The sequence below is a fragment of the Haemaphysalis longicornis genome, unplaced genomic scaffold (assembly GCF_048455015.1).
Source record: "Haemaphysalis longicornis isolate Haplotype H1 unplaced genomic scaffold, Haemaphysalis longicornis Haplotype H1 scaffold_3, whole genome shotgun sequence".
Taxonomy (NCBI): Eukaryota; Metazoa; Arthropoda; class Arachnida; order Ixodida; family Ixodidae; genus Haemaphysalis; species Haemaphysalis longicornis.
The window spans coordinates 89,771,987-89,799,343 of record NW_027526335.1 but is presented as its reverse complement, the minus strand read 5'-3'; the positions used below and the strand labels follow the sequence as shown (position 1 = coordinate 89,799,343).

General features: G+C 47.0%; 1 protein-coding gene across 2 annotated transcripts in view; it reads left to right on the top strand.

The window, feature by feature from the left end:
* LOC144174827 (sodium- and chloride-dependent glycine transporter 1-like) overlaps positions 1-27,357 on the top strand; it is a 193,308-nt gene that overhangs the window by 38,483 nt on the left and 127,468 nt on the right. The window contains exon 1 of one of the 2 annotated variants that reach the window (XM_077703736.1): positions 21,987-23,334. The exons of the other annotated variant lie outside the window; for it this stretch is intronic. Within the exon in view, the coding sequence (XP_077559862.1) occupies positions 23,221-23,334 (114 nt within the window). The 5' untranslated portion in view covers positions 21,987-23,220. Of the gene's footprint in view, positions 1-21,986; positions 23,335-27,357 lie in introns of those variants that run through there. 2 annotated transcript variants of the gene reach the window in all.

Below are 27,357 nucleotides of genomic sequence, written 5' to 3'. Positions count from 1 at the left end.
CCTAAAAGGTTCACGATTGGACTATGGCAGCGTTGTTTATAGGTCAGCAAGTAAAACATCCCTCAACATGCTGGACCCAGTGCTTCCTCTGGGGCTCCGCCTGGCATGTGGCGCCTTCCGCACTAGCCCGGTCGAAAGCCTCTATGTGGAGTGTAATAAGTGGAACCTACAACGTCAGCGAGCATACACATTCCTGCTTTATGCTTTTAAAATCTCATCAATGCCTCACCATTATTTTGATTCAGATTTTACGATACATCCATATTTGAACTCCTGCTAAATCGACGGTCATTCTCTTCACCCTTCTCTTACAAAGTTAGAGAAGAAGGGTCGGAGCTTCCTGTCTCCTTTTTAGATACAATCAAAACTTCTGTAACAGATTTTATAGCACCATAAAATCTCCGCCCTGTATCACGCGACACTCTTTTAAATACACAGAAAAAAAAACCGAGCGCCAAGATGTGCAATCCTGCGGCACTTCTTGTATCTGCAGCAGAAATACCAGTGTGCTGAATTTTATACTGATGCCTCCAAAACAGCCACTTCTGTGTCATACGCTGCGCATGGACCCGGACTTAAGAACTCTGAATAGTAATACTAGTATCCTTACGGCAGAGGCCTAGGGTATACTTCTTGTAGCTAATAATATTCTTCGAAGTCATAGTCCGAAATTCATTATCTATACAGATTCCCTAAGTGTTGTCCGTGCTTTATCGCCACCAAAGTCTTCCAAAAACCATGTACTCCATATTGTCTTCAATACCATTATGTCTGTTTATGTCCACAAATTTGAACTGGTCCTTTGCTGTGTCCCTGGCCACTGTGGTATAGCTGGGAACGAAGCATCGGATCAAATGGACACTGCTGCTACACACCTGAATAGAGTAGACATAACAACTTAACCCTATACCGACATCAAGCCACACATCAGACAACAACTTCACAAAAAAATGGCAAACCCACTGGAGCGCACAGACAGACAAGTTACACGTAATAAAGCCACACTTGGGAGAATACACCACTGACACACGCGATAGATACAGAGAAGTCGCCTTGGATAGATTACGGATAGGGCACACACATGCAACACACTCCTACCTGCTCACTGGATCTCCAAGACTTGTGTGTAGCAGGTGTGGATGCGGACTATCCGTGATCCACATCCTTATACATTGCAAGGCACTAGAAACAACACGACACAGACACTTCTCACAACTATACAGAGAACACATTCCCCTACACCCATCGTACTTTTTAGGGGACGACCCCCTAATTACCCATAAGCGTACTCTTAAGTTTCTTAGCGATGTCCTGTTTTTACACCTGATCACGTACCATGCGTGTTCACAGGCCCTTTACACCAGTCATCTACATTGTCTTTTATGTCATTTCACGTATATTTTTAGTTAAATGTTTTACGCTTTCTATCACTTCGTCCTCATAAAATAAATTTTCCTTGTCGCTCTTTGCCCTTAGTCGGCCTTGCACCATAAAAACCCAATCATCACCATCATCATCTTTCGACCGCCACCATGATCATTGGTCAGTTCGCATCACGTGACATTTGTTTACCCTGCGATGGTTCATGAGCACCGCTATTTTGTTGTTTATGCGTTTTAGTTGATCAACTCGGGTAGAGTTTGTTTACTCTCCCTGCTCTGCGGCTGCGTGCGAATGACGTCGTTCCGAATGCGAATCAAAGATAACGCGTGTGGGAGCATTTCAGCAGCAGATGTATCATGTGGTCCCAAAGATTCCGGTTTGCTGCCTCTTCGGCAGTGTTGTTAACAAACAATCGGGTCGAAGTTAGCGGCGAGGCCTCAGATGCGGCAGTCTCGCAACACTGATAAAAACCAAAATGGCCACCGTTGCTGACTTGCGCGTTTCAGTGGCGGTACTCATTTTTACTCACCTTATTTAGTGACACTAGTCTAGCTCTTGTAGCCTCAATTTTCTTCTGTCTTTTTTGTACGCGCTGGCCATAAAAAGCGTGTTTTTTTTTCAACGTTTATTGAAATGTATAAAAAACACCCGGGGGTCTCTGGCTAGTGCATAAGACGCCCTTAGGGGTAGCGATAAGTTAAGGTTCACGACGGTTATGGGTGGGAAATAACAAGGAAAAAATAGTGGGTTGGGATATGAAATGCAGGACAGTGTCCCACATTGCCTTCGCAAATCAGGTGGGTAGGAGGGACGCAGGAGATCATTTAATGAATTTGGTCGTAAGTTAGCGGGAAGGGTGTCTAGGAGAACCTGTCTTGCAGTTTAAAATCGACGGCATGTCCAAATAATGTGTTCAGTGGTGTCCGGAATTTCACAGGGGATACACATGCCTTGATTAGGTGACGAATGAAAAAACTGTTGTCGTTTTGCAGGGAAAAGGTTCGTAAGTGTCATTAGCTGTCTTAGGCGGACTTGTTGAGAGCGAGAATGGGACTTGTGAATGGGAGTGTGGTTGACCAGGGAGGCCAAAAAGTCTTTCCGTTACTTTTTTGATGGCGGTCCGGTGCTCGTCAGGGTCATAATAGCAGTCCGAAGAACATCTCACCCAACTCGCTATCCTGTTAAGTCTAGGCATTCTACAAATTCCCTTCGCTGCCCCCAAGTTAGAATCTGCGCAAAAGTTCGGCCACGTTTAATAGAGTTACGCTTTAGTATTCTGGAGGAGAGCAGAGCTGCCGAAGGAGTAAACACACCCCGTTTTCTGCTTTTTTTTTTTACTGAAACCCGTTTGCGTGAGGTTAAAGAACGGAAATTTTCAAATAAACTATCATGGGTGGAAAGGACGATGTTAGTTTCGAAGGCGTTAGTTCAATGTTAGTTGTTGCACTTTCGCCTGGCGCGCGCCGTTTTAATCCGGAAGCTGCAAAAGTACAGGTTGTATACATCAACGGAGCAACCGAGGGGTAAAAAATGAGTCGCTGTTCGTTGCTACCTGGTATAATATGAGCTGTGCTGAAAACAACACACGGGGCTTCTTGGGCCTACTGCAGTGAAGGCAGTGCGCTGCCATCACTACAACTTACATGGCAATTACCGCCCTCCCTATTTTTTTTTCCAAATACACTATTTTTCAGCTTCTTTTAATAGCCTAATGCGTCTACAAGCACTACTACTATGCCATGCGCACTAAGTGTTTCCATAAAGATGCTGAATAGAATTGGTAGGCGAGAGCCCTACAACATACACCCTTTCATTTCATTGAGTCGTGTCACCGGATACCTATATACTACGGTGATCCATTTCTTCCTTGTGCGGCTGAGCACGAAGGCGCAGGTTCAATACCCGGCCGCGGCGGCCGCTTTTCTGATGGAGGCGAAAAGCAAAAACGCCCGTGTGTTCAAGATTTCAGCGTACGTTAAAGATCCCTAGGTGGTCAAAATTAATCCGGAACCCTCCCACTACGGCGCGCGTCATCGCCTGTGCAGCGTCGGTGCATTAAACCTCATAATGAATCAGCGATGCACTTCTTCCCTAAACGCCCGAAAATATTGCGCAGGGTTCTGTAGAATGTTAAATAGTATTGGCGCATAAAGGCCCCGTCAGCTTCCCTTCGTTACGCCTCCATTCGGGGCCCGCTTGACGCGGCACGGAACAGCAAGTCGGAAGGCCACTTCAAAGCCACTTCACGACCATTAAAGACCATACTGAAGAGCCACCTGCTCGAGAAATGTTTGCTATTGGCGAGGAGGATCATGTTTAGCACTGCCGAAGCACGCCCCATTTCGGGCCGCTCGCCACAGTGCCTTTGAACACGGCCACGGCAGGTTTCGTGGTGATTCCCACAAACAAACTTTTCAAATCGACCACTACGGCGAAGCTAGTGCAGTTAAACCTCGTTATGACGAACACTTATATAGCGAATTATCTGCTATAGCGAACGAAAGACAGACTTTGTTTGGTCACACTTTGTTTCAATGACACTTATTCTTTTATAATGAAACTGAAACCTCGAGAGCCGCGCACGATATCGGATATAACGAATGACATATGGCCAGCAGTCTGAGAAGCTACTTGAAAGAAGCCCCCGTCGTCCTAAACTGCAAAGGTGTAAAAACCCTTTTCTTCGTGGACACAGTGAAAAGAAGACCTTCATCGTGCTCAGTGCTGTGAGTAGCCACCAGACGAAGATCACGTCCTTCATCAAATAAAAAAGGACGCAGGCCTGTTTTTGTTAAGTGAACTTTGTTCTGTTGTAATTTCACGCACTCATGTTCCAGCTCATTGAGGTTGAAATGCGACAAGGAGAAAAGTGAGGGCTACCTTGTTTATAGTGGATTCTAAGCCTAAAATATGCATTTTTGTATCAAGTATTTTGCGCGAGCCACATTTTCAATTTGTCAGGGCCGATTGTTACCTCTACTGTTACAACGAATAACGGATATAACGAACTCGTTTGCTGTCCCGATACTACTTCGTTATAAAGAGCTTCAACTGCAATGCAAATTTTGCACCATTTCTGTATCCAATGCCGTCGTGACGTCATCCCCAATGACGTCCATGCTGCGCACACAGTGCGGTTAAGCAGCAGCTGGCGCGTCACTAATGGATCCTGTGGCTGATGAGGTGCTGAGACGAGTAAATAAAGCGCGTAAATGCTCCGCCACGGAGAGCTGGAAGGAAGCCGAAGTGCGTCAATATAGGCAGAAACGAAAAGGAAGGAGTGGTGGCGGGGGATGGATGCAGCGCCATTAGGGCGCAATGAGAGGTAGATTGAGTTTTGAAGGCGCCTTGGCGCTGGGTATGACGGCTAAGCGAGTGGTGGAGAAGCGGAACGCGAATGGGACCAACGGAAATACTATTCAATGTAGAATTGGAAAACTCTATCGTTTACGCTGAATTCGTTTTACGCCGGCAGCTTGGCACTTCCAAAAAAGGGCTTTAAATACCTGCAACGCTCATAAGGATGCCAAAGGAACGCTGTGACGTTTTGGTCATAATGAATTCGGGATTAAAAATAAAAGAGTGGGGTGAATTTATACCACCAAAGTTGATGGCAAAGTTGCTAACGACCAATACAACTAATTTAGTTTTGGAGGTGGATTTTTGTGAACTCTATTTCCACTGATAATCCTCATAGTAGCAAGCTTTTTGTGCATATCTCAAATAATGGCCAGTTTCAAATCGCTTGCAGAATTTCTCACCCGTTAGTTGTTTGCGGAGAACTCGTCGCAGCTGCCCCGTTTTGAGTCCAGTGCCTTCGAGTGTTCACGAATGTGAACTAACCGAATCATTTATGGCATTACAGCAATGGGACTGCATTAACATTTTTTCACAGCGCCACTTAAAGTGAAGCATAACGACATTTTTCGTCGTTAAGCTTCACGTAACACGCTTCACGTAATCGTTAGTTTGACTACCAATAATGGGTGCTACACAGATAATGTCACAGGTGGCAAGCAAAACAGTGAGACGTTCGTTTCTCAGTACCCGAGCGCAGTTAAAACAAGCGTGCCGCGACCACATCGAATGTTTTTCACCCTTTTTCGTTGACAGACCACTGCAGCAGTAAGCTCATACAGAAGGTGGTACTCCTGGACTTAGACTAAGACCTGATCATCTGACTGACAGGAGCGCATATTCGTCGCAGATGTCTGGCGTCCTGAAAAGGTCGTAGGAGCATTCACAATGCGAATGCCCTTCCAACGTGTCTGAAGCCCGCAACGATTTGACTACGCATTACTGTCACCCGTTTCCTTAATAGGGTGCACTGTCAGAAGATATGGGGAGTCGACTCAAGAGAGCCAACAAACCCCACCAAATCCACAGGGCACAGGTGACAAAGGGGGTGGCTGTCTGATGTGCGGCTTTCGCCGACCAGAGCGTCAAGAATGAGCAAGAGCCTTGAACAAAAACAGCACAAAGACTTATATTTAGACAGGCAAAATAGTGCACAAACACGAGGTAACCAATCGATAATGACAGACAACTTAGATCGAATTCAAATGCAAGAAACAGTTAAAAAAATTAGACAAAATGATACAAACAGGAGCGTTAACAAATGGATATTACGAAGTGGAGCAGTTAACTAAAAAAAAAAAAAACGAACAGTTCGATACATATGAGAGACAGAGTCCCACAATATTTACCGACCGGCCGGACGATGCACCGCTGTCGGAGGCGATTCAGCTACCTGGGAAGCGTGGCTTCGTTGTAGGCCTGGCCGTCTGAGACGATCACTGTGATTCGAGGCCCGGGAGTACGTTGGAGCCCTCCAGGGCGCGGGTCGCCGATCGTGTGTTGCACAAACTGGCAGGTGCCGTTGTGACATCACGACTTCCAAACGTAGCTGGTTTACTTAGGTGCGGCTTCTCTTATTATAACCCCGCCGGCGCGGAAAGAGAGGGCACAACACACAACGCGCCCGCCGCCGTCAGTGAATAACTTCCCTCTTTCTCCCTTCTACAATCATCGGAGCGCCTTAGCACTGGCAAGCCCACGCGTGCCTCCTCGAGAGTGCTCGAAGCTTCGGTGTAAGCTGAGCGGCGGAGCTTTTATTTTGGTATTTTCTTGACGGCGATCCGGCGAGTAGTCGTGTTACCACCTCTTCGTTCGAGAAAGTTCCAGCATTGTCTCGGGCGAATACAACTGAACTGAATGAATCGGACGACTTTAACACGAATTAGGCGATGTGCAAAAAAAGTGAAAAAAAAATTATACGGTATTTTTAGACGTCGTACGCTCGAGTTTGTGACAATTACCATCGCACTCTTCATTGACCTTAAATTGGCATAATACTGGGCACTCCATAAAGCTATAAGCACGGCAACGTGATCTCCAGGCCAAGAGATACTGCGCATATCTCTTGGCGTTCCGATTAGCACCTCGACAGTGGACAGAAAGCAGACGGCTTCCACCCTCTGCTTTGCAGGCAACTGAACAACTTCGCACGTGACTGCGCGTTGGGGAGATGTAGCCTGGCCCTCCCCTAGCTGCCGCCTGTGTCTTAGAGCATTATCAGGCTCAAGCCTTTTCTTTTCACCCTTTCTGGCTGTTTCCTACAATGCAGATCGCCTCCACTTTGTCTGGCTTCAAGCGGAAGGAGCCCATTGTGGTTCCGGTTCTTAAGTTATTTGCTCTCGAGCACCTTAACGACTACAGAACCTACACTTACGTGTATTCTGATGGCCCAGTCGCGGCTTCATCGTCGCGACAGGGATCTTGATTCCTTGGTCGTCCACTTAGCCACAAGTAATCTACGGCAGTTACTGAGCTGGCTTGACTGCTCGCTGCTTTTCATTATATTCTAAAGCAGCCGGCCAATCATTGGGCTGTCTTTAGAGACTCCAGGTCAGCACTCTAGAGTTAACATCGCTACCAAAAAACAGTTTCCTGGGAATCAATACTTTGCACCTACAAACAATGCAAAGGGGGCGCAGCGTGGAATTACAGCGCCTTCCTGCAAACTGCGTTGTTGCCGGCGACTCCGTGTGACAAAGCAGCCTTACCTGCCCATAGTCTCTGTATACAGGCTCTGCCAGTTCCGTTCACGAAAAAGGATGGAAAACGCATGAAACCCGCAGATAGAAAACGCATATGCCTATCTGTACAAAGCAAGAGATCAAGGACAGACCTTTGCACGTGATTGACTCCCGCGTGCCTTCAGGATGCCACCTAGGCAGCTAGCGTAAGGAAGAAGAAGAAGAAACACATTTGTTTGTGGGTACAGTTTTTGGTGGCGAACGCGGCCGCCCGGGCTACCAGTGAAGCTTGAGCCTCCTGGTCTGGACGGCGCAACGCTTCCTCCCACTGCTCACACGTGGTTACTTTTGGATAGGGATCTGTCCAGCATTCCCACATGAGGTGTTAAAGGGGGCCGAGGGACTGAAGCCATCCGACATCGACAGCGGTTGAATATGCCTCACGCTGGGCGTTACTTGGACAAAATCTAGCCGGCATCTTCACCTCTTCGCTCCACATGTGACACACGATAATACATCCAGCATGTCACATGTGTGTGCTCGAAGTACACGGTAGGCAGACAGTACCTCTGTGTAGGGCACTTGATGCGGGAATTGAGATGCGGGATGCGGGATGTTTTGGGTCTTTGGTCGGATCCCAACCATAGCGCACGTGCAACCGAAGCTCTTTTGGTTTTTCGGAGCACAGGACTGGACTAAGTTTTGTGAAAAAAAATTAGCAGTGGCTTAGCTAGGCTATGCCAGGATATACGTAGCGTGAGCTAATGTTCAGCTGGTTATTCTTAGGTTTCCTGGTTGTCTATGATTAGCTGATTATCATTCTTACTGCTGCTAAAACGATTTCCAATCCAATCCAATTATACCCAATCCAATCCAATCCAATCGCGGTGGCGACGGCGGCGGCTCCAGCGCGCCAGCTGTGCGCCGTGAGACGTCACTACTCCTCGCGCATGCGCAGCACGGATCTCCAGGAAACGCGAAACTGCTGAACCTCGGCCAGTGTAGCTTACGCTAAAAATGCCATTCCGTATGTTACTGAGAATTTTGTGCGCATCATTCGACATCTTTCCATTTTTATAACTATTTTTATAGGTTGTTTTATTTTAACAGCGAGCTGTTTAGTCTTTCTTCTGTCCATGCGGATTGCTAACAAAAAATTCCGCATGGCGAAGTGGAAAGGGGAAAAATGCTAGTCCAGTAAGTGTGTAGGAAAGAGGCGAGGATGCAAGGTGCCCACGAGCAGGTTTTGGGAGTGCCCACCTCCAGAAAAATCCCGGGCCATCTCCATTTACGTGAAACCTGGGGTGGGGCGAAGCATGCAGTGTATAAGTGTGTTCTTGGCTCCTAGGAATTTACGCCAACGAGGATGAAACCATTGGGAGGTAGGGGGGGGGGGGGTGTACAGGTTTTCTGTGAAAGTGTCGTGTGTTTGAAGCGCGAAGCCTTCTAGCCCGAGGCGTAAAGAAGTGTGCCGCTGTTTTTTTTTTTTATTATTATTATTACGCGTTACGAAGAGTTCAAGTGGGAGGCGTAAATGAGTGCCCCGGTGTTCTTTTAGGACGCGTTATGTTCTAGAGCAAGGCGTAAACGAGTGTCCCGGTGTTTTAGTACCTTGACTACATGAGACGACAATTACGATGACGACGACAGGAGCCGCCGGCAGCCCGAGCACCTAAGGGGCTTCGCCCTTAAAAAACGCTTCCCGTGGTCGGAATCGAATCGGGGTCTCTCGCACAATGAAACCGGCGTTTATCCGATCACGCAATCATCGCTTGCTTTCTTTTTTTAGAGATTGCGCTATCGTAGCATTCGGGGCGCACATCATTTCCCTTGGGTTCGTCGCGCTGCGATATATCATCGCAATCGGCGCGCGCAACATTTCCTTTGTGTGCGTAGCGCCGGCGTTGCTGTGTACTTTGGCTGAGTCCAAGTTAGATTTTGTCAGTCTGGATTTTTTACTTGAGGAGGGGGATCTGTGTACTTTGACTTGACTCAGTTTGCAAGGAGATAGCTCCGCTTTTTAACCATGTATATCTTTTAAAAGGGTCTGGCTTAAGAAAACCCAACTTAAAGCTAGTGAAGACCACCAGCTCCGCCGTTTCCTCACGCTTTACATCTCAGCAGTGAAGGTGGTCGAATTTCTTTCTTTTTATCATACGGCGTCTAGCCAGCGCCACGACTCGGCTAGCATCGCCATTTCCATTAAATTTATTCTGTCTTTCGGGGACCGCTCCAAATGCGTTACAAAACTTTGTCTTGCTATCAAGGACGAATCGGTGTGTGAAATCACACTGCACAGTATACGAGCTAGAAAACAAACCACGCGAGACTCCCAACGAGCCTGAAATACATGTTGTTTGCTCGTATTTCGCTTAGTGAGTGTACTCACAGGCCCGAGAAAACTGGTACAGGGCTGGCTTGCGTGCTAATTCTAATGTGCTAGTGGTGAATCCGCGCTTATAAGACAGGCCTGGCAAGACTACAAAACTTTCGCCGTCATCTCACTAGTGATTTCTACGCTTCGTAAAACGGCAACTGCAAAACCCAACTCCGTGGGCACTGACATCTAGCTGGTGATCAGGTATACATTTCTCCTGGCACTCAGAAACTGAACTAAATGCCGGGATCCCATGACTCCGCGTGATCGTTTGTAGCGTGTGCGTATTGTTAGCGCTTGTGGTAATGCCGGCCGTCTTAACACTGGAAGGGTCTGCCAGCGTCCATGCGTTGGAGGCAGAGTAGAGTGCTCAATTTGTTTCCAGAGGGCAAGTTTACAAGCGCTGCCGGTAATTTGCTTCGAATAGAGCTCAAATTCGTGTATGTTGTGGCGGCGCGCGGGGTTAGCGATGCCAGAGACCGCTGTCGGAGGGCAAGTTTACAAGTGCTGCCGGTAATTTGCTTCGAAGAGAGCTCAAATTCGTGTATGGTGTGGCTACGCGCGGAGTGAGTGATGCCAGCGACCGCTGTCGGAACCTCTTTCCAACTTCTCGCTTCGGCCACCGGTAAACGCGCCGTATTGATCGCAAATGGAGCATCAAGAACGAGAAGCTTTCTCCGAAACAGGTCTTTGGCCCGGGCGGCGTTCACTCCACAAGCCTCCGCGCTCTCTTTTCATCTCGCTCTTCCGCTCACTTCCTCTTCCACGCATGCGCTGTAAACTATGACGGCGCAAAGCGAGAGTGACAGAGGCGCGCGTTCAAAGAGACAGAGAGAGAGAGAGCGAGAGAGAGAGAGAGAGAGAGAGAGAGAGAGAGAGAGAGAGAGAGAGAGAGAGAGAGAGAGAGGGGGGGGGGGGAGAGGGAGGGATTTGGAGTGAAGGAAGAGCGAGGGAGGAATGATACGAGATGAGAAGATGGAGAGCTGGGGCTGCGTAGCCATCGTCTGCAGCTGAGGTGGCACGTGAAGGGGTGAGGGGGAGGGATTTTCGCGAAACTAGGTCGTCTGTGTCGGGTCACGGGGCAGCTCTTGGCCCAGAGAGGTCGGCCGCTGACGCGGCCTCTCGTTCCCTGAAAGTATTTCGTTTGTTTTTCTAGCCGTTTTCTCGGATATCGCTCGATTCCGTTTCCTCCACTGATTGCGCCCTCAGCTACAGGATTGTTACTGCACTCCGCGATTCGGTGGCTCGTCTTCGCATCAAAATTGCCCGGCGGCATAGTTATTTGCTCTCGTCTTTCTTCAGAGTTTAAGAAACCAGCTCCTAATGATTTGAAGTCTGGGGAAGCAATTCCGGAACTCGTTCGCACAACCACCCGCCGCGGTGGCTCAGTGGCTAAGGCGTTGCGCTACTGAGCACGAGGTCGCGGGTTCGATTCCCGGCCACGGCGGCCGCTTTTCTGATGGAGGCGAAAAGCAAAAACGCCCGTGTGTACGAGATTTCGGCGCACGATAAAGATCCCCAGGTGGTCGAAATTAATCCGGAGCCCTCCACTACGGCGCGCCTCATCGCCTGCGTTGCGTCGGCGCGTTAAACCCCCACAATCAATCAATCGTTCGCACAACCCACTGAGCTTGATAAGCTGTCCACCGATTGCACGGAGGGATCAAGCGGCTTTCCGTCGACGCAGGGGTGTCCCCGCATCGTAGTTTAATTATGCCAAAATCATTTCGTATCGCATATCCCGGAATGTAAAGCGAAAGTAACGGCTCCGATAGAACGAAGGGTGCAATGAGAATGGAATGTATATTTTTAATTGGAGATGAATTAGCATTTAAGGAACGAAGAATTATGGCTCACTTACGAGTGGTGGCCTGATTTGAAGAGCGCGTTAATGTTGTCACGCTACCGAACTGACTGAATGTTGTGCTTAGTAGATGGCGTTTGCTAAACCACAGGCGAATCCCGTCGGCGCAAAGACCAGAGCGACGGGGAAAAGAACGAGGTGCTTTTGGCGGTCTCGGAGCTAGGACTCCACGCTCAGCGACAGTTCTCACCCATTCCTTGTAAATAGACCCTCACTTCACCCCACATGGCCTGAACGTCATTTTAATGGATTGTATTGACATAAAAATGAATGGCAGTAGCACCAAAAACGCAATTCCGGAGGCCAGGACAAATTATACGCTCAATGTGTGGCACCAATGACACGTGCGCACACCTTTTAAACATACTTTATGTATGCCTACAGGAATGGTGTGCGCCCATAAGCACACGCTACTCCTCCTAGCTCTAGACTGCAAAGGGTGCCTTGTGTAAGGTCAAAAGGGGCAGTAATATGGATGTTTTTGGGCTGGAAAACGAATTCTGCATTGCGAAGTATATATCAAATCGCACACACGTGGCTCCGTTATGCAAGATTCAAGGCATTGCTGGAACGGAGCACATATGAGCTGAATGTGGTCTACGGGGAGGGGGCGCGGTTTTCAATGTAATCGAATATCCACACTCTCAATTTTCTCTTTCTGCCTTTGAAAACAATGGGATGTTTCTTTCGTTTCCGGTAGGTTTAAAGTACGACTGCGACAAACTGGGAAGGAATAAATCAGTGAAAGTTTATCCCCCTGTAAAAAAAAATTTTGAGAGGGAAGATATAAAACGAAATACGCCGATTGAAGCCTCCACCATGCCACGTGGCAGCAATGCGGGGAAAAACACAGGAGCTGTACCCAAGAGGAGAAGTACGTAAGAAGAAGAAGAAGAAGAAGAAGAAGAAGAAGAAGAAGACAATGATGATGATTATGATGATGTACCTGACAGGATAAGCACGTTACGAAAGCGCTGAGCAGGCCCATAATGAAGCAAACATGTGAAAACAGCAGATAGGTTCACACAGCAAGAAAACAAGAACAAAAAACATTGAAGAGAACAGATGCCCCATAGTCACAACATCGACAATTTTCAGACAGAAAAAGAGGCGGAAAACGAAAGAAAGCGTATTGCATAGAACACGCTCTGTCTTTTTATAATATCGCTCCAACCGCAGCAGGCACGACATACACCTAGTTAAGATTGTGGAGTGGTACAGCTCTATTAAACACGCAATTTTGAAGGGCTGAAAGGAAAACACTAATTCGTAATTTTTTCGTAATGTTTCTGCCGGGATACAATGTTCTCCCATGGTTGGGATCATCAAAATCGTCATCATAAGCTTATTTACGCCCACTGCAGAGAAAAGGCCTCTTCCATACATCTCCAATTATCTCGGTCCTGTGCTAACTGCGACCAATTTATCCCCGCAAACTTCTTGATCTCATCTGCCCATCTAACTTTCTGCCGCCCCCTGCAACGCTTGCCTTCTCTAGGGATCCACTCTGTTACCCTTAATTACCAACGGTTATCTTGCCTTCGCATTACATGCCCGGCCCATGGCCATTTCTTCTTTTTAGTTTCTACTTATATGTCCTTAACACCCGTTTGTTCCCTGACCAACTCCTCTCTCTTCTTGTCCCTTAATGTTACACCTATCATCTTCCGTTCAATTTCTCGCCGTGTCGTCCTCAATTTAAGTTGAACCCTTTTAGTAAGCCTCCAAGTTTCTGCCCCGTCGGTGAGTACCGGTAATGTGCAGTTGTCATACACTTTCTTCTTCATGGACGATGGTAGGCTGCTATTCATAATCTGAGAATGCCTGCCGATGCTCTCCACCCCATTCTTATCCTTCTATATATCTCTGCCTCATGATTGGGATCCGGGGTCACAACTTGGCCTAAGTAGATATATTCGCTTACCACTTCCACTGCCTCGCCACCTATCTCAAACCGCTGTGTTGTCCCGAGGCTATTGATCATTACTTTAGTTTTCTGCATATTAATTTTCAGACCCACGGTTCTACTCGGTTTGTCCAGTGCGGTAAGCATGCTTTGCAATTCGTCTTAGGAAGGCAACGTCATCAGCAAATCTGAGGTTACTGAAGTATCCTCCATTAACCCTAACTCCCACCTGTTCCCAATCCAACGTTCTGAATACTTCTTGTAAACATCCTGTGAATAACGTTGGAGAGATTGTGTCTCCTTGTCTGACGCCCTTCCTTATTGCTCTCCTTATGGAGGACGATGGTAGCTGTGGACCCATTGTAGATATTCTCTAGTATTCTTACCTAATGCTCGTCTACACCCTGATTCCGAAATGCCTGAATGACTGCGGATATTTCTACCGAGTCAAATGCTTTCTCATAATCCATGAAGGCAATATGTAGGGGTGTAGTATACTCCGCGCATTTCTCTGTCACCTGATTGATCGTGTGAATATGGTTCATTGTTGAATAGCCTTTACGAAACCCTGCTTGTCCATTGGGGAGACTGAAATCTAAGGTGGCTGTGATATGACTGAATAAATACAGAAATTTTGATCACGCCACCACTGCGGGGATTAAAATTGACGTACCCTATACACTGCGGAACTAATGGAAGGTAAATTGAGAAAAAATATTATTCCCCCGTAGGATGCAATTTAAATCTTCCAAACCCAGTCATTACTAAAAATATTTCTGAGCAGTGCAGATCAGCCAGAACGATGTCCTTCAATTTTAATGAAATATAAAACAGTGTTGAAGTGCAGAGGTGTGCTGCCTGACACGAAAACGTAGAACAAGGGGAATTACACAGAAACAGATGAGGTGAGGCGCAGACTATCAACTGTTTATTATCATGTGAAGGGAGGCGGTTATATATGATGGACATGAAAAACACACATGAAAAAATAACAATAAAACGCGACACGTGACTTGATATCTATTCCTCTGCACTTAAAGATGTTAAAACACCAACTAGCCCACTCCCAAGCCTTGCTGAACATGAAACAGTGTTGTTAATCCAATAATTAGGATATCAAATATTACAACCACATTGTAGATTGAGTAGTTCGTCATCGTAAATCACTTCGAGCTTGCCGCGGTGTACACGTAACAACACTTTTGGATGATTGCAAGTAAAGATAGTTTGTTAACGTCGACGCTATAATCCGATCGTCGGGGGTAACAAGCGCACTTTCCAACACCCTAAGTTTACGCATATAACTATGAAAAGCAACTTATATTTATTTTGCTACTGCTAGCATGAATATTTTTCGCTTCACTCCTGATTTTTTTTTAATAAAGGTTAAAGTGCAACTTCGAGCTCGGCCTTCGTCTTTAAAGGTCTAGTTTCTTCCCAAAAACCCGCAAAAGAAATGGCTTACAATAACTTCACTACTCCCTAATGGGAAATTTGTCTTCTCGGTCTGCAGTATTCTCGGTCACGGCGCATAGCCCCTGCTTCTCAGGAAGTGATTGCGTGTTCAGCGAATGCACGGCGGCACGCACTACTCTACCATTATTTCGCAACGCGTCGCCGCCGCCGAGCATGTTGTTGTAAATCGTGTTTGAACCTCCCGCGCAAATATCACGTGGTTCGGATGAGCCACGCAACGAGGAGCATGTGATCACTGCCTGCCCCGAACACTTTCGCCAAGCGTCGCCGCCGAAGAGCGTCTACTCCGGGCTCAGCGTACTGCCCTCCCCGTCACACTTTCGCCACACTTTACTCCACCATTTTGTTTCTGTCTTTGCTCGCTCGGCTACAACGACGTCGCCGTCACCGTCGCCGTCGCCAAATCACAGTAGCAGCAGCCGCCAAAGTGCTGCACACTAAAAATAATTTTTCTCCGCTTATATTTGCGTTTTGTTTGAAGTTACTTGGGACACAAGTAAGCTCAACGTAAACGTTTCAAGAGTATCCGATTCCTCTGCTGCATTTCCTGCATGGACCAGCCACAGACGGCTCTTCTCCCAAAGTTGAAGGACGTTGTCATCCGTAAATTCAACACTTTTTCATCAAACTCCTTACTAGTCTTTTTATTGATATGATTTTTAATAGGAGTCCGTGCGCGTCTTGCGCAATAAGGTTGTTTAATAAGACCTCAGCGATAAATAAAATTGTTGGAAATTTCATGGAAGACGAAGAAGCTCGCACCCAGCTCAGCAGGCACACAGGCCAAGAAGACGAAGAATGACCAAGCGAGGCGTCGAGATGGCTGCATAGATGAACGGTTCCTTGTACATAATATAAATATATGTGCTTTTCTTTGACGATGGCCTCCTCCCTTGCCTCTCTGGACGTTGTGTACAAAAATGTTCAGAGTTTTCCTAGTTTATTAAAATATTTTGGAGTCGCTTTATTGCTGTAGACTCTGTCATCCCTCGAGAAGTGCAAACCAGAGTAACCAGACGCTGAAACTGCTATTGCTCAAAACTAGAAATAGTGTGTTAGAAGATTAATTGGGCAGCCTGAGATAACATTGCTCTTGCCTTGACAGAAGGGAGGCTTCCAAAAAGAGGGTATACTTGTCCATGTCTAAATGTATGCGCGTTTGATCTGCGACTCCGTTGAAACCTGATTGCTTCGTCGCGAAAACAACGTTCGTTTTACTCAGTGTGCCGAACCGAAAAGAATACCGGTTCGGTTACGGTTTGGGTTCAGGCGAAATCATTTCGTACCGGTTCAGTTCCGGTTCGACAAAATCATGTGCCGAACCGGTTCGCGAACCGGTTCGATGAGTTGAATTATCACTGAAAAAAAAACATTTAGTAGTTTAAAACGACAGTCAAATCAAAATACAAACAGAAATTCAAAATGCTGCTATTCCCCAAGGGCAGTGGCGCAATTGCAAAGCAAACTTTAAACAATTACGAGATATTAGAAAAAGAGATGAAGTGGAGACGATGTACCACCTACTTTCTGTCCCAGACTTTATGTTGTCCTAGCGACGATTCATAAAGCCACCGCCAAGAGATATGACGCTGGGATATATTTTCTGCCCTTTCCTTTTTTGTTAATCGCAATTGTCGCTATGGAACCGCCTATCACGCTAACCTTGAAGCCTTAAATTTAGGCCTGCGTACTGGCGCGTTCAAATACCAGCGCTTAATACCAATTACGCACATTTTTTTATATTTGTAACGAAACAGAAAAATCCTACAACAGGCACATAAACACTGCCAATTAATTAGATTATTTGGTCACCCTGAAAAATTTGTTAGCTGTCACCTTATCGAATGTGTTAGCCACACTTTTGTTAAAAGTAAATTTTAGTTAACGTTCAGTCGCTGCGTTATTGCTCTGACCACTGCAATTCCTTTTGCGATAGCTATACAGGATGTGTGCATTACAATCAGTATGTCATCGTACCGCCTGACCCCCGGCCATCTTTCCGTGTGCTACATTGCGGAATCATGTAACAGATTATGCTGTTACAAAATGAAAGGAAAATTTAATGCACATAGCATGAGATGGGACTTTTTTGGGTAGGCGCTCTTTAATTCGTCCACAGCAGTACTCCCCTCCGGAACGATTAACAGTAGAAGTAATGTAGCGAGTTGGGCAGTCAGTACCAGTGAACCTTCGAAAAAAAAAAGCAGATCTGAAAGAGACAAAACTGCAGAACAAGGAGAAAAGATGATCGCTCGGCGAATGGGGCAGTGTGAGGTACCGGCCTGTCTTTCTGCACGTGTCACCTGCTTTATTACTATTTCTGCTTCCAAGACAAGGTCGGGGGCTGCAGTTTCTTGCCAAGGGATTAAGTGCGCACCTTAACAGTTTTCCCTGACATATCTGTTATTATTTGTATCTGTAAAAAACAGAACTTGTTCACTGTACTGTCCTCAAGAACTGACCACGGAACTCACTTCTTTCGCATTGATGACATGTTTGGTTGCGAAAGGCAGGGCTAAGAAAAGTACTATAGAGCAACATCCACGTTTTCGTGCTTTTTTTTACTGATTCGGTTTTATTTACTTTTTGCGTAATATTTTAAAACAACTTGATTCGCTTTTTTTTTGTTTCACGTGTAAACAAATAAAAAAAACTGACGCATTTGATGCCCCGTGCTATATCTGCTCCGAGGCGCAACTTCTGTTGCAGGCCGGCAGACTTATTTTACCCAGCTGGTGATATTAAACGTGGATCAAAATCTCGATGTATATACACGGACGTTCTTGATTTCCATCTACTTCAGAAAAACGGTCGTGGGGAAGGGAGATCGAGGCCACTTGTGGTCAGCAGCAAACGGCTTAGCCACTGAGCAGCTCCTGCGGTTACACTTGCAGGTGTCGGACATTTTAAACAAATTATGAAATGCAAAAAAGTTTGCACACATCGGGTGTGGGCTTTCGCTGTTGCGCAGTGGAGCACTCCTGCAGCCTGATTGCTCCAGTAAAGTCGCAGCAAGGGAAGGGCAAAGTCGTTTTATATCCCCTGCAAGCTGCCGAGAATGACATTTCGTTTGGTCAGCTTGCACTACGCTCGCGCTTCCAGCAGCAACAGACCATTGCTACATTGGTGCTCATTCATTTCCCCTGTTGTTACATAGACCGTGATAATGTTCAATTGTCTGGAGGGGAAAGTGCGCGAGCGGGTACGAAGTTTATGGTACGTGAAAGAAAAAAAGGCATGAATTACATTGACTGTGCAATATCAACAACGGAGGGTCGAACCGTTTCGGCATGAACCGGTAACCGTTATTTCTTTTAAGTGCGAATGCACTTTATAAGCGACCCCAAACCATCCACCGCCGGCGGCGGCGGCGTTGGCGTCCGCAGTGCTCCTCTATATTTAAAAAAGAAACAGCATCCGGCGCCAGGTTTCGATCCGAGAACTTTGCGGCCGCAGCGCGACGCTCTACCGACCAAGCCACGGAGGCGACGCTGATATCAGTGGTAGTGACGCGCCTTATATCTTTAACGCATTCAAACTACGTCGTCAGCGGCGTGCGTTGGCGACTCAGCGGCGTTATAGCGGCTTGATAACTGCGTGGTGTACACGTGATACTACAAACCCGATGGAAGAGATGGAAGAGAAGGCGGCGAGGCGGTGGGCTGCGGGGGCCGAGCGCAAGCGCCGCAAGCGGGCCGACAACCGTGCATTCGCACTTTCACATTCTCCCCCTCGGGGAAATGCGGGGGAATTTTTTCGGTTCAGTTCCGGTTCGGGTTCAGCGTGCTCAAAAAATAACGGTTCGGGTTCGGGTTCGGTTCCGTCAACAATACCGGTTCAGTACCGGTTTTCGGTTCGGTTCGGTTCCGGTTCGACACCCTGGACTGTCACGGCTGAGTAATTACTTGTCAGTGATCCAACGAAATCCTCAGTAGGGTTTTTTTTCTGTTACTACCTAATTTGTATTGATTCTCCAGCCGATCGGATTTGTTGCTTAGGTGGTTAAAAGCACAAGCAACCAAGGCTGCAAAAAACACATAAATAAGGGGTGTTTTAAGTAGTCAAGGTGTATTCCCCGGTATGAGCGAGTGCGCATTGTCGAACACTATTTCCCCCACAGAACAATTTCCGCACTATCCAACAGAGAACCCGGAGCATGTACACGCTGGCCCCTTTTTTATTTGTGTTTCTGTTAGTTTTACTGTGATTTGACGCTTCGTTTCACTACCTTCTTTCCTCTGGCTGACTACGGCACCACATGAGCGCTCCAGTGACTGGCGTCACTGATCTCATTGTTACGGGCTTTGGCTTCTCCTCACTAAGCATCTGCTTACAGAAAGGACAGCTTTACAAAACTCGGCGCGAAGAATCTGGCGCGAGTGGTGGGGTCGGAGGTGTTGGGAGGGCCCCGTTTGGTTGACAGGCTATGGTAGAGATTTCGAAGCCCGGCCAGTGTAAAAAAGAAGAGGGCACAAGTGCCTTCTCAAAATTTACATGGGCATTTCCCTTTCGGACAATTTTATTCGTCTCTCTAGTTTTTTGCGAGGGCACCCTCGAATAATCAAATGAGTGGCGTCTGCCTTGGTTGTCATTTCTTATACGGTTGTTGCCGACAGATACCCCGATTTAATTACCGCGCAGCTCAGAAACCAGTCATTCTTTCTCACTTTCCCAGTTCCAGGAAGAAAATTTTGTTTAATTTCCTCCCCTTTTTACAAAGTTTTGTCGATGATAATTACAACCCTTCCGTACTGTAGTTTTCTGATAATCGATGTCGCAATGTAGTTTTGCTGTTGCAGGGGAAAGGATTCTGATCGCATCCGCTAAGAATATTATTTTCTTGTGCGTGGGTCGGTGCGTGCATGTGTGTGTTCATGACTGTGGGTGGGTAGGGAAAAAAACGATTTGTCGTCACTCTAGTATTCGATTTTACTGATTTGCCGTGCGGAAGGCGATGCACCATTCTCCTGTTTTCCTTTCATCGTTTTATACTTACTGGTTCTAATTTGGCAGTAGTGAACTTCTCCGTATCTCCAGCTGTAGTCAAAAATATGGATTGATTTTCTTTTAGTTATTTTATTTTATAAACCAACCGAAATCTTGATTCTGATTGTAGGGTTTTACGCGCCGACGCAACGCAGGCGATGAGGCGCGCCGTAGTGGAGGGCTCCGGATTAATTTAGACCACCTGGGGATCTTTAACGTGCGCCGAAATCTCGTACACACGGGCGTTTTTGCTTTTCGCCTCCATCAGAAAAGCGGCCGCCGCGGCCGGGAATCGAACCCGCGACCTCGTGCTCAGCAGCGCAACCCAACCGAAATCTTGTTGGAGGCCATTTAACTGTAGTTACATGCCACAAAACAAAGAAGGCGATGTCCCGCATGTTTTACTGCGAAGCAGTATACCTCTTCCTGCCAAGGATTCTGTCGTCACCATCGGCGTCAACGGAAAACTCCCGCGAAGAAGTGAAAAAAAAAAAAAAAATACTGGCACCGCCAACAATCAAACCTGGACCCGAATAAAGTAACGGAGCGAAGGCCCGTCGTCTTACCGACTAAGCTACGCCCACACGATAAAACGGCGAAAAAGACGGCGCAATCAACGAGCACAGCGGTGGGCCTACCACCTGCGCTCCTTCAAAGTGTGTGAAGGGCAAACCGAATAATGTATGATAACAGCGTTCATGTCGTTTGGATTCGCAGCGGACAAAACAGTGTCTGGCGAGGGGGTGGGCGGGACGGGCGCTGTTTGGGGGTGACGCATGTAACAACAGTGATGAGGAGGCAGTGAGGGAGATGAGCCAATAGCCGCGCGTGCCACCATCTTCCTCACTCATTGCCAGACTCCCCTCTCCGTTTTCTTTCTATCGTCGCTGCTGCGTACTGTAGTCTCTAGTTTCACTCATTGTAGAGCAACGTGTGAATTCAAGTGACGTCGCATGGGTAATCGTTGTGGGTGTCGTTTACACCTTCGCAGTCCAACCGTCTTCACAGCGCAGATTGGAGCCAATTTTTTCGGAAACATGAAATTTTCGTTAAAAGTGCTCTATAAAGATTTGCATCCTGTTTGATAATACCTTTTCTTTTGGCACGCAAACGGTTTATCGTGAGAAAACGTTCCACGAGCTCCCTTGCTTTGGTAGTCGACATGTTTCTTTCTTCTTTTTTTTTCATCGTGGCCCTTCGAATCGGCTCTATTCTGCTGCGTATTTTGTTCGCCGCATCAGCGTCGGAGCGACAACGCGAATTGAAAGCGGGCCAAGTTCACACCTGCGGCGGAGACGCTCTTTGTGGCCTCGACATTTACATCCTCTGTGAAACCGCGGCCCTCCAACCCTCAAACACGCGTTTTCTTTCTCTCTCCTCTCTTCTTCTCCTGCTTTTCCCTTCCCTCTTCTCCCCCCTTTTTGATATCAGCGTCACTTTTAGATCAGAGGAGCTTACATTCATACGTTGTTACTAATGAAGATACTTAACTGGTGGTCCCTGTGCAAACAGTCGAAGAGTTTGCAGTAGCGAAATCAATTATGTCAGGAAACGCAGTGAAAGAAACAACTTTCAGCCCTGTTCTTCGGGAGTGACGCCCAAAAGACGCATCGTTCCGAATGACGAGAACCCGGTTCCCGTTTCATCCTCGAGCTCCGTATCACTGTGACCGGTGGTTCCGCTGCGTCTTCGGGTTATTCCACGTCAGACTGAGCCGTGCCCTTTATGCGTATTTGGAAAAAAAGGGTAAAGAAACAAAAGAGCGATGCTGGAAAAAAATGAGCGCGCGGGAAGGAAAGGAAGAGAGGAAACGTAAAAGCGCCCCTGCCATTGACGGTCTCCGAGAGGGGCCGTGTGGAGGATGGAGAGGGATGGAAGAGGCTGACGCGGGCGCCGCCAGGCGGGCCACCCGGCTCGGCGCGCTCCAGCCGAGACGAAGGCGCCACCAAGCGGCGAGGGTCCAGTGCTGCCGGCAGCCCGCTTCGTGTAAACAGCGAAAGAAAAACCGCTCATCGTGTTCCGCAGCTTCTCGTCATCCCACCGTTGCGTCCTTCGTCACCACCTCACGAGCTCCCCGCACAGCGCGGCTCGCCATCACGGTAAACACCGGTTCCTTCGCCGCCGACTGGACGCTGTTCTTGAGGCAGCGTCGCCACGGACTGGACGCCGCTCTCCTCGCCGGCAATGTGCCTCAGCGTGATGGCCCCGGCATACCGCCGCTGCTTCCACAAACTGATGCCACCTGTTTGAGCTGTCTGTTCGCCGTGTAAACTTCGGTTACGTTCATTTTCTCAGCCGGACTCCATCAGGGCCGGAGGATCTCGTCGGGAGAGCCTAGGAGGGCGTTCGTCAGAGTTACGCCCGCGCGGAACCTCAGCCCAGGCATGTTACGCAAGCGCGCAGTAGCGTTGAAGCCTATCCACCTGGCATCTCATCTAAGTTGATGCTCAGCTAACCGCTCGCCCACTCTTATATAACTCGTGTATAGGTATTGATATCTGCATAACCCGCGCTCGGTGTCACCAGGGTCGAATTTTTTGTGTCTTGTCAACGTCGTTTCGCGGTTGTTCGTACTGTGTTCCACTTTTGTATCGTCATCGTCTCTAAGCGGTGTCTGCTGGCAGAGTCATCAGGGTCGCTCATCAATCTTACGGTACCTCCATTTCTCACACTCGTGTACTGCAGAAGGCTGGACCTTCTCTGTACGGGTCTTCCAATCATCCCATATGTAGACGTGGGCGTATAAGCTCAGTTCGCCGAAATTTGCTGGCATCTCCCCTTTGGGGAGACTTCGTGCGCGCGTTGTAGCGGAGTTTCGTGCAAGTGCGAAAGCTGTGTGTTTTGTCGCATCGATGCTTATCGCTAAATATTTCTTCGGGTTTGGTTTTGGGGGCGCAGTGAAGGTTTCGTGTTGAGGTGCGATACGTCGCTGTCACGCATTGTGTTGGCACTGGGCTGGCACATCGCCAGAATCTAACGGTCGACGCCGTTCCAACTTGTTGCCCGGTTTAAAGTCCACAGTTCCCAATTTTGAACTTTTCTTTTCGTGCCTCGGTGTGGAGAAGGGTCAACGCTTTCTCGGCGGAAGCTAAATAACATCGGGCCACGAGGAAACATCATAGAGCACACCGGGTTCCTGACGCGATTCGCCGACGCTTGTGGGGCCTAGAGCTCCCAACGGTGGAGCAAGATGGCGAAGAAAGTAACTCTACCATCGCAACTCAAACCTCACCGACAACAGTTTCCCAGAAGTGTGTCGGCTAGTAGCAGCGTGTACATCCTGTCGGCCGGCGTCCCTGCGGTGGTGAGTGGCACACTTTACTTTTTTCGACACCTGGTATAACGAAGCCACCGGGGGAAATTCGTTATAGGCAATATTTTGTTATAGGTATGAGTTACGCGCAGGGTACTCGGCTGAGATCACAGGCAATTTGTAGCGAAATAGTCGTTCTAATAAGTGGGTCAATCTACAGCGAGTGTTTACTGTGATTCCTGTCACCACGAAGAGTTTACAAGTCTCTGTACCCTAAATAAGAAGCAAACAAAAAAGGGCAACGTAACAACCGCCCAGACTAATAGTTGAATCTTTTGATAGTTTGTTTTCGGCTTTTTCACAGCTTTCGGCGAACGTATACAAAACGACAGAACGTTCGCCTTCGAATGCTACAAACCTCCATGCAGAACAAGAGGCCTTTTTTCGCATTACGTAAGAACATCTGCCACTGTTGCAACCTTCACCTCCTCTATGTTATTGATTATTGGTTGAGAGCATTATTAAGCAGGGAAACCAGTGCTGAATCTCCAAATCTGTGATGCCCGTTTCTATGTTTTTGTCGTTGTGTTTCGCGCGAAGTAATGAGCCATGCAACGTGTGCTTCGTTTCTTAGTTCATTACTACGCGGTGTCTGGAAGGAGTCACAAATTTCCAAGAATTTACTGACGATCAGTGCACCCTTATTAACGGTGTGCTGTCATCAAACCCACGTATAGTCGTGCTAACAAGTATTACTGCTCGGTTACGTTATCATTTTTTAAATCTATACGTGTGGTTCATCCTTTTTGTCCACATGACGGTCACAAAAGAGATATTCAAAGTCTCATCGTGATGTTGCCTCATAGCCGTCTGGTAATTTGCCAAAAGCGGGCTTAAGAATTGATGTTTCATGTTCCACTGAAAAAATTCCTTAAACAAAACATGCACCTCATTGACCGTACGAGGTCACATTTCACAACCTATTACTTACTACCAAGGTATCACACACCTATAGGGCCAGTTACTGGGGCAGAAAAAACTGAAACACGATTTAAAAAATCCTTAAAAAGGATCAACCGTGTAGCGTCCTGAATTTGCACAAAAATGCGCAATTGGTGAAGTTAACACGAGAAATTGATTAGGTAAATGTGGACAATTGGTCCGAGGAAACACTTAAAAATAAGACTAAAATAAAAGTCTACAAAATTAATAAGAGAAATAACGAAATCAAAAATGCATTTGTATGCATCATCCTCACACGATGAAGTACAAAAATAATCCCCAAAAGAACAAACGAAAGCAGGAATAAAACCGTGAAAAAGCACCAACCGTGTAACGCCCTGCATCTGCACGGAAGAGCATAACTGGGGAAGTTAGCAGGTTCGTTATAATTGCGTCGTTGGAGATAATAATTGAAGAAAAAATAACTTACAAGAAAGGGAGGTGGCGTTTCATTGCTTACGTATTAGTGGACAATGCTCGGAGTTTCGCAACATCTTCTTTTGTTATTTAGACCAACTTAGTTTTTCCCTTACTTAGCTGTCCTCTTCATGCGAGCTGTAACTGTAACCAAAGCCATTGTGCCTAGAAAATAATTCAAAAAATTTAGAGCCCTTTCACTGGCGGGAAGATGGTAGACCAGCGAAGCTGTAATGGTGAAGAACTTTTTTTGTATTATGTATGGTAACATATGTCGGGTACTATATTGATGGAACAGAGATACAAACACGCTCTATAGAATCAATCTTAAATTAACTCTCATATAGGTTGTTTCGGGATACTTTCGACAAAACAATAGTTACACCCGTTTTCCGCAACCGTACTACCTCATGCACATCCACGTATTGATAGCAGAGGGGAATTCTGTACCGTGTACAACTTCATTGCGAAGTAATTGGGAGAAATTGATGAAGCTCGGCGTAATGGCATAGTCGTCGTAGTGGCCCATTTAGTATAATTTTTTCTAAGATGCAGATATTAGATTGAGAGCTATGCAGCATTTCACACCAGCTCTGTGGGAGAGCACGTGCCTCCGGAGCCAGCGCCTGTGATTCTTTGTCGACGCGTCCCGATGACGCACGCAATTTCGGTTAGTACCCACCGCAAGAGAGCTTCGCCGTAAAAAAGCATCCTACATGCACGATATCTTGAATTAAACTGGATCTAGAATACCAAGCATATGACCTGGGTGCGACATTTGAGGATATAAAAATCTAGTAGTTGTTTTTCTTGCACGTTCCTGAGATAACAGGAAGGCGACGCAGCCTACCAAACAACTTTTCTCAGATGGAAAGCAACGCAATAAGCAACGGCATGGTAGGCATAGTTCAGACAGTGCAGCGCTAAATTTTGGACAGAAGGCAAACGTTGAAAGTCAGTTTCTTGGTTTCTTTGTGCGCGATAGATTTCTAAACTTGTGCACAATAAACGAGAGAGAGAGAGAGAGAGAGAGAGAGAGAGAGAGAGAGAGAGAGAGAGAGAGAGAGAGAGAGAGAGAGAGAGAGAGAGAGAGAGAGCATTGAAACAGGAAGACAGAAAGATTCAAGCCGAAACGACTAGGCAATTCATCAATGTCATGCTTTCACCACTCGCTCTGCACCAACCCTTGAAACAACTGGTCGTATGAAATTGCACGCGCAAAACGTAGTGGCCCAGAAGGAATATTTGTCATTCGTCGCCACTACTCACAATGCTGTTGTTCCAACCACTAGCACCACCGCTTTCTACCCTTTTCCTGCTTGCACGCGATGCAGCTCACTGGCGCCAGGTAGTGCAAAAGGAAGTAGCCATGCATCGGTCTGGCTAACTTGTACCGCGCTGCCGCACTTGAAAAGCGGCGAAATAAGCATGGCAAGGCTGAAACATTTAATAACCACAGCCTCGTAGATAAGTGATGAAATATTCCTTCTTACGCTGCGAGTGAATAGCCACGACACAGGAAAGGTGTGGAGGAAAAGGGTAGCCGAAACTGAGAGTGTGGAAAAAAAATACGAGGAATGCACTGGCATGAGATTCTAGAGTTCATCTGCTCGACTACAGCTCAAGGAAGATTTCACGAGACTCTTCATGAAGTGAGCTCAGAACCCATTTGTCTCTAGGTAGAGAGAGTCGAGGCAGTTGGACTACGAGCTGGTTCCAAAACAGAGTAGACATACAATGGGAATATTTCAAATTGTTTTAAACTCAGAGAATATTCTGCGCCATGGGACGAGATGATGTTTTTTTTATGTTCGAATTATCACCTGCGCTGAAAAATCGCGCTAAGTCATTCCGTTTCGTAGAAGTGGTTCTAGCTGTATTAAAGTCTGACATCGTCTACCGTAGACGGGTTGTAATTGTAATTAAACCGACGGGTGTACCTCACAACCGTTGCCACCACGAGAAATCTATGCCGTGTGGGATACTGCCTGGCTGCATTTACCGATGAAGCAGGACCGAAATGTTGCTTAAGCTGCCACATCGGGAGGGGCGGAGAATTCGGATACAGTAAGGTAGTTAATGCCTTAGCTATTTTTTTTTTTTGCTTTATTAGATGCAATCATTCGAAAGGCGCTCTGTTTTGTGTATACCTCATTACAGACATTAAAGAGAGATCACCTGAAGTTTGAACACAAATTATCTCACAAGTGACTTATCGATAAGAATTTTTCCTTGCAGTTTTTACTACCCACTGTTTTAGAAAAGCGTTGAAGTTCACTCTTTACGAACACTGACAGCTCTGGGTTCCTCGACCTTCCGTTTAGTTAAGGTTTTTATTTTTAAGCTTACTGGATGAGGTCTCCTTTTAGCTGTGCCCACGCACCTTCCAACGTGAGTCTTCATAGTCACAAACTCAGCTTCGCTTTCTTTCGTCCTTTTATTTCTACGCCAAGATTGGCGCAGAATACAAGGAAGACGACCGCCCACATGTGGGGAACGGAAAAAGAACAACGCTGGTGACAGCGGGAGGCAGTGGAGCCGGAAATAAGGAAGGAACGTGGGCAGAATGATGTGTTAGTCGACCTGCCACTAAATTGCGCAACCGTAAAGATAAGGGAAGCTCGATAGGCTGGTCTCGCGAAGGTTTTTTCCTAA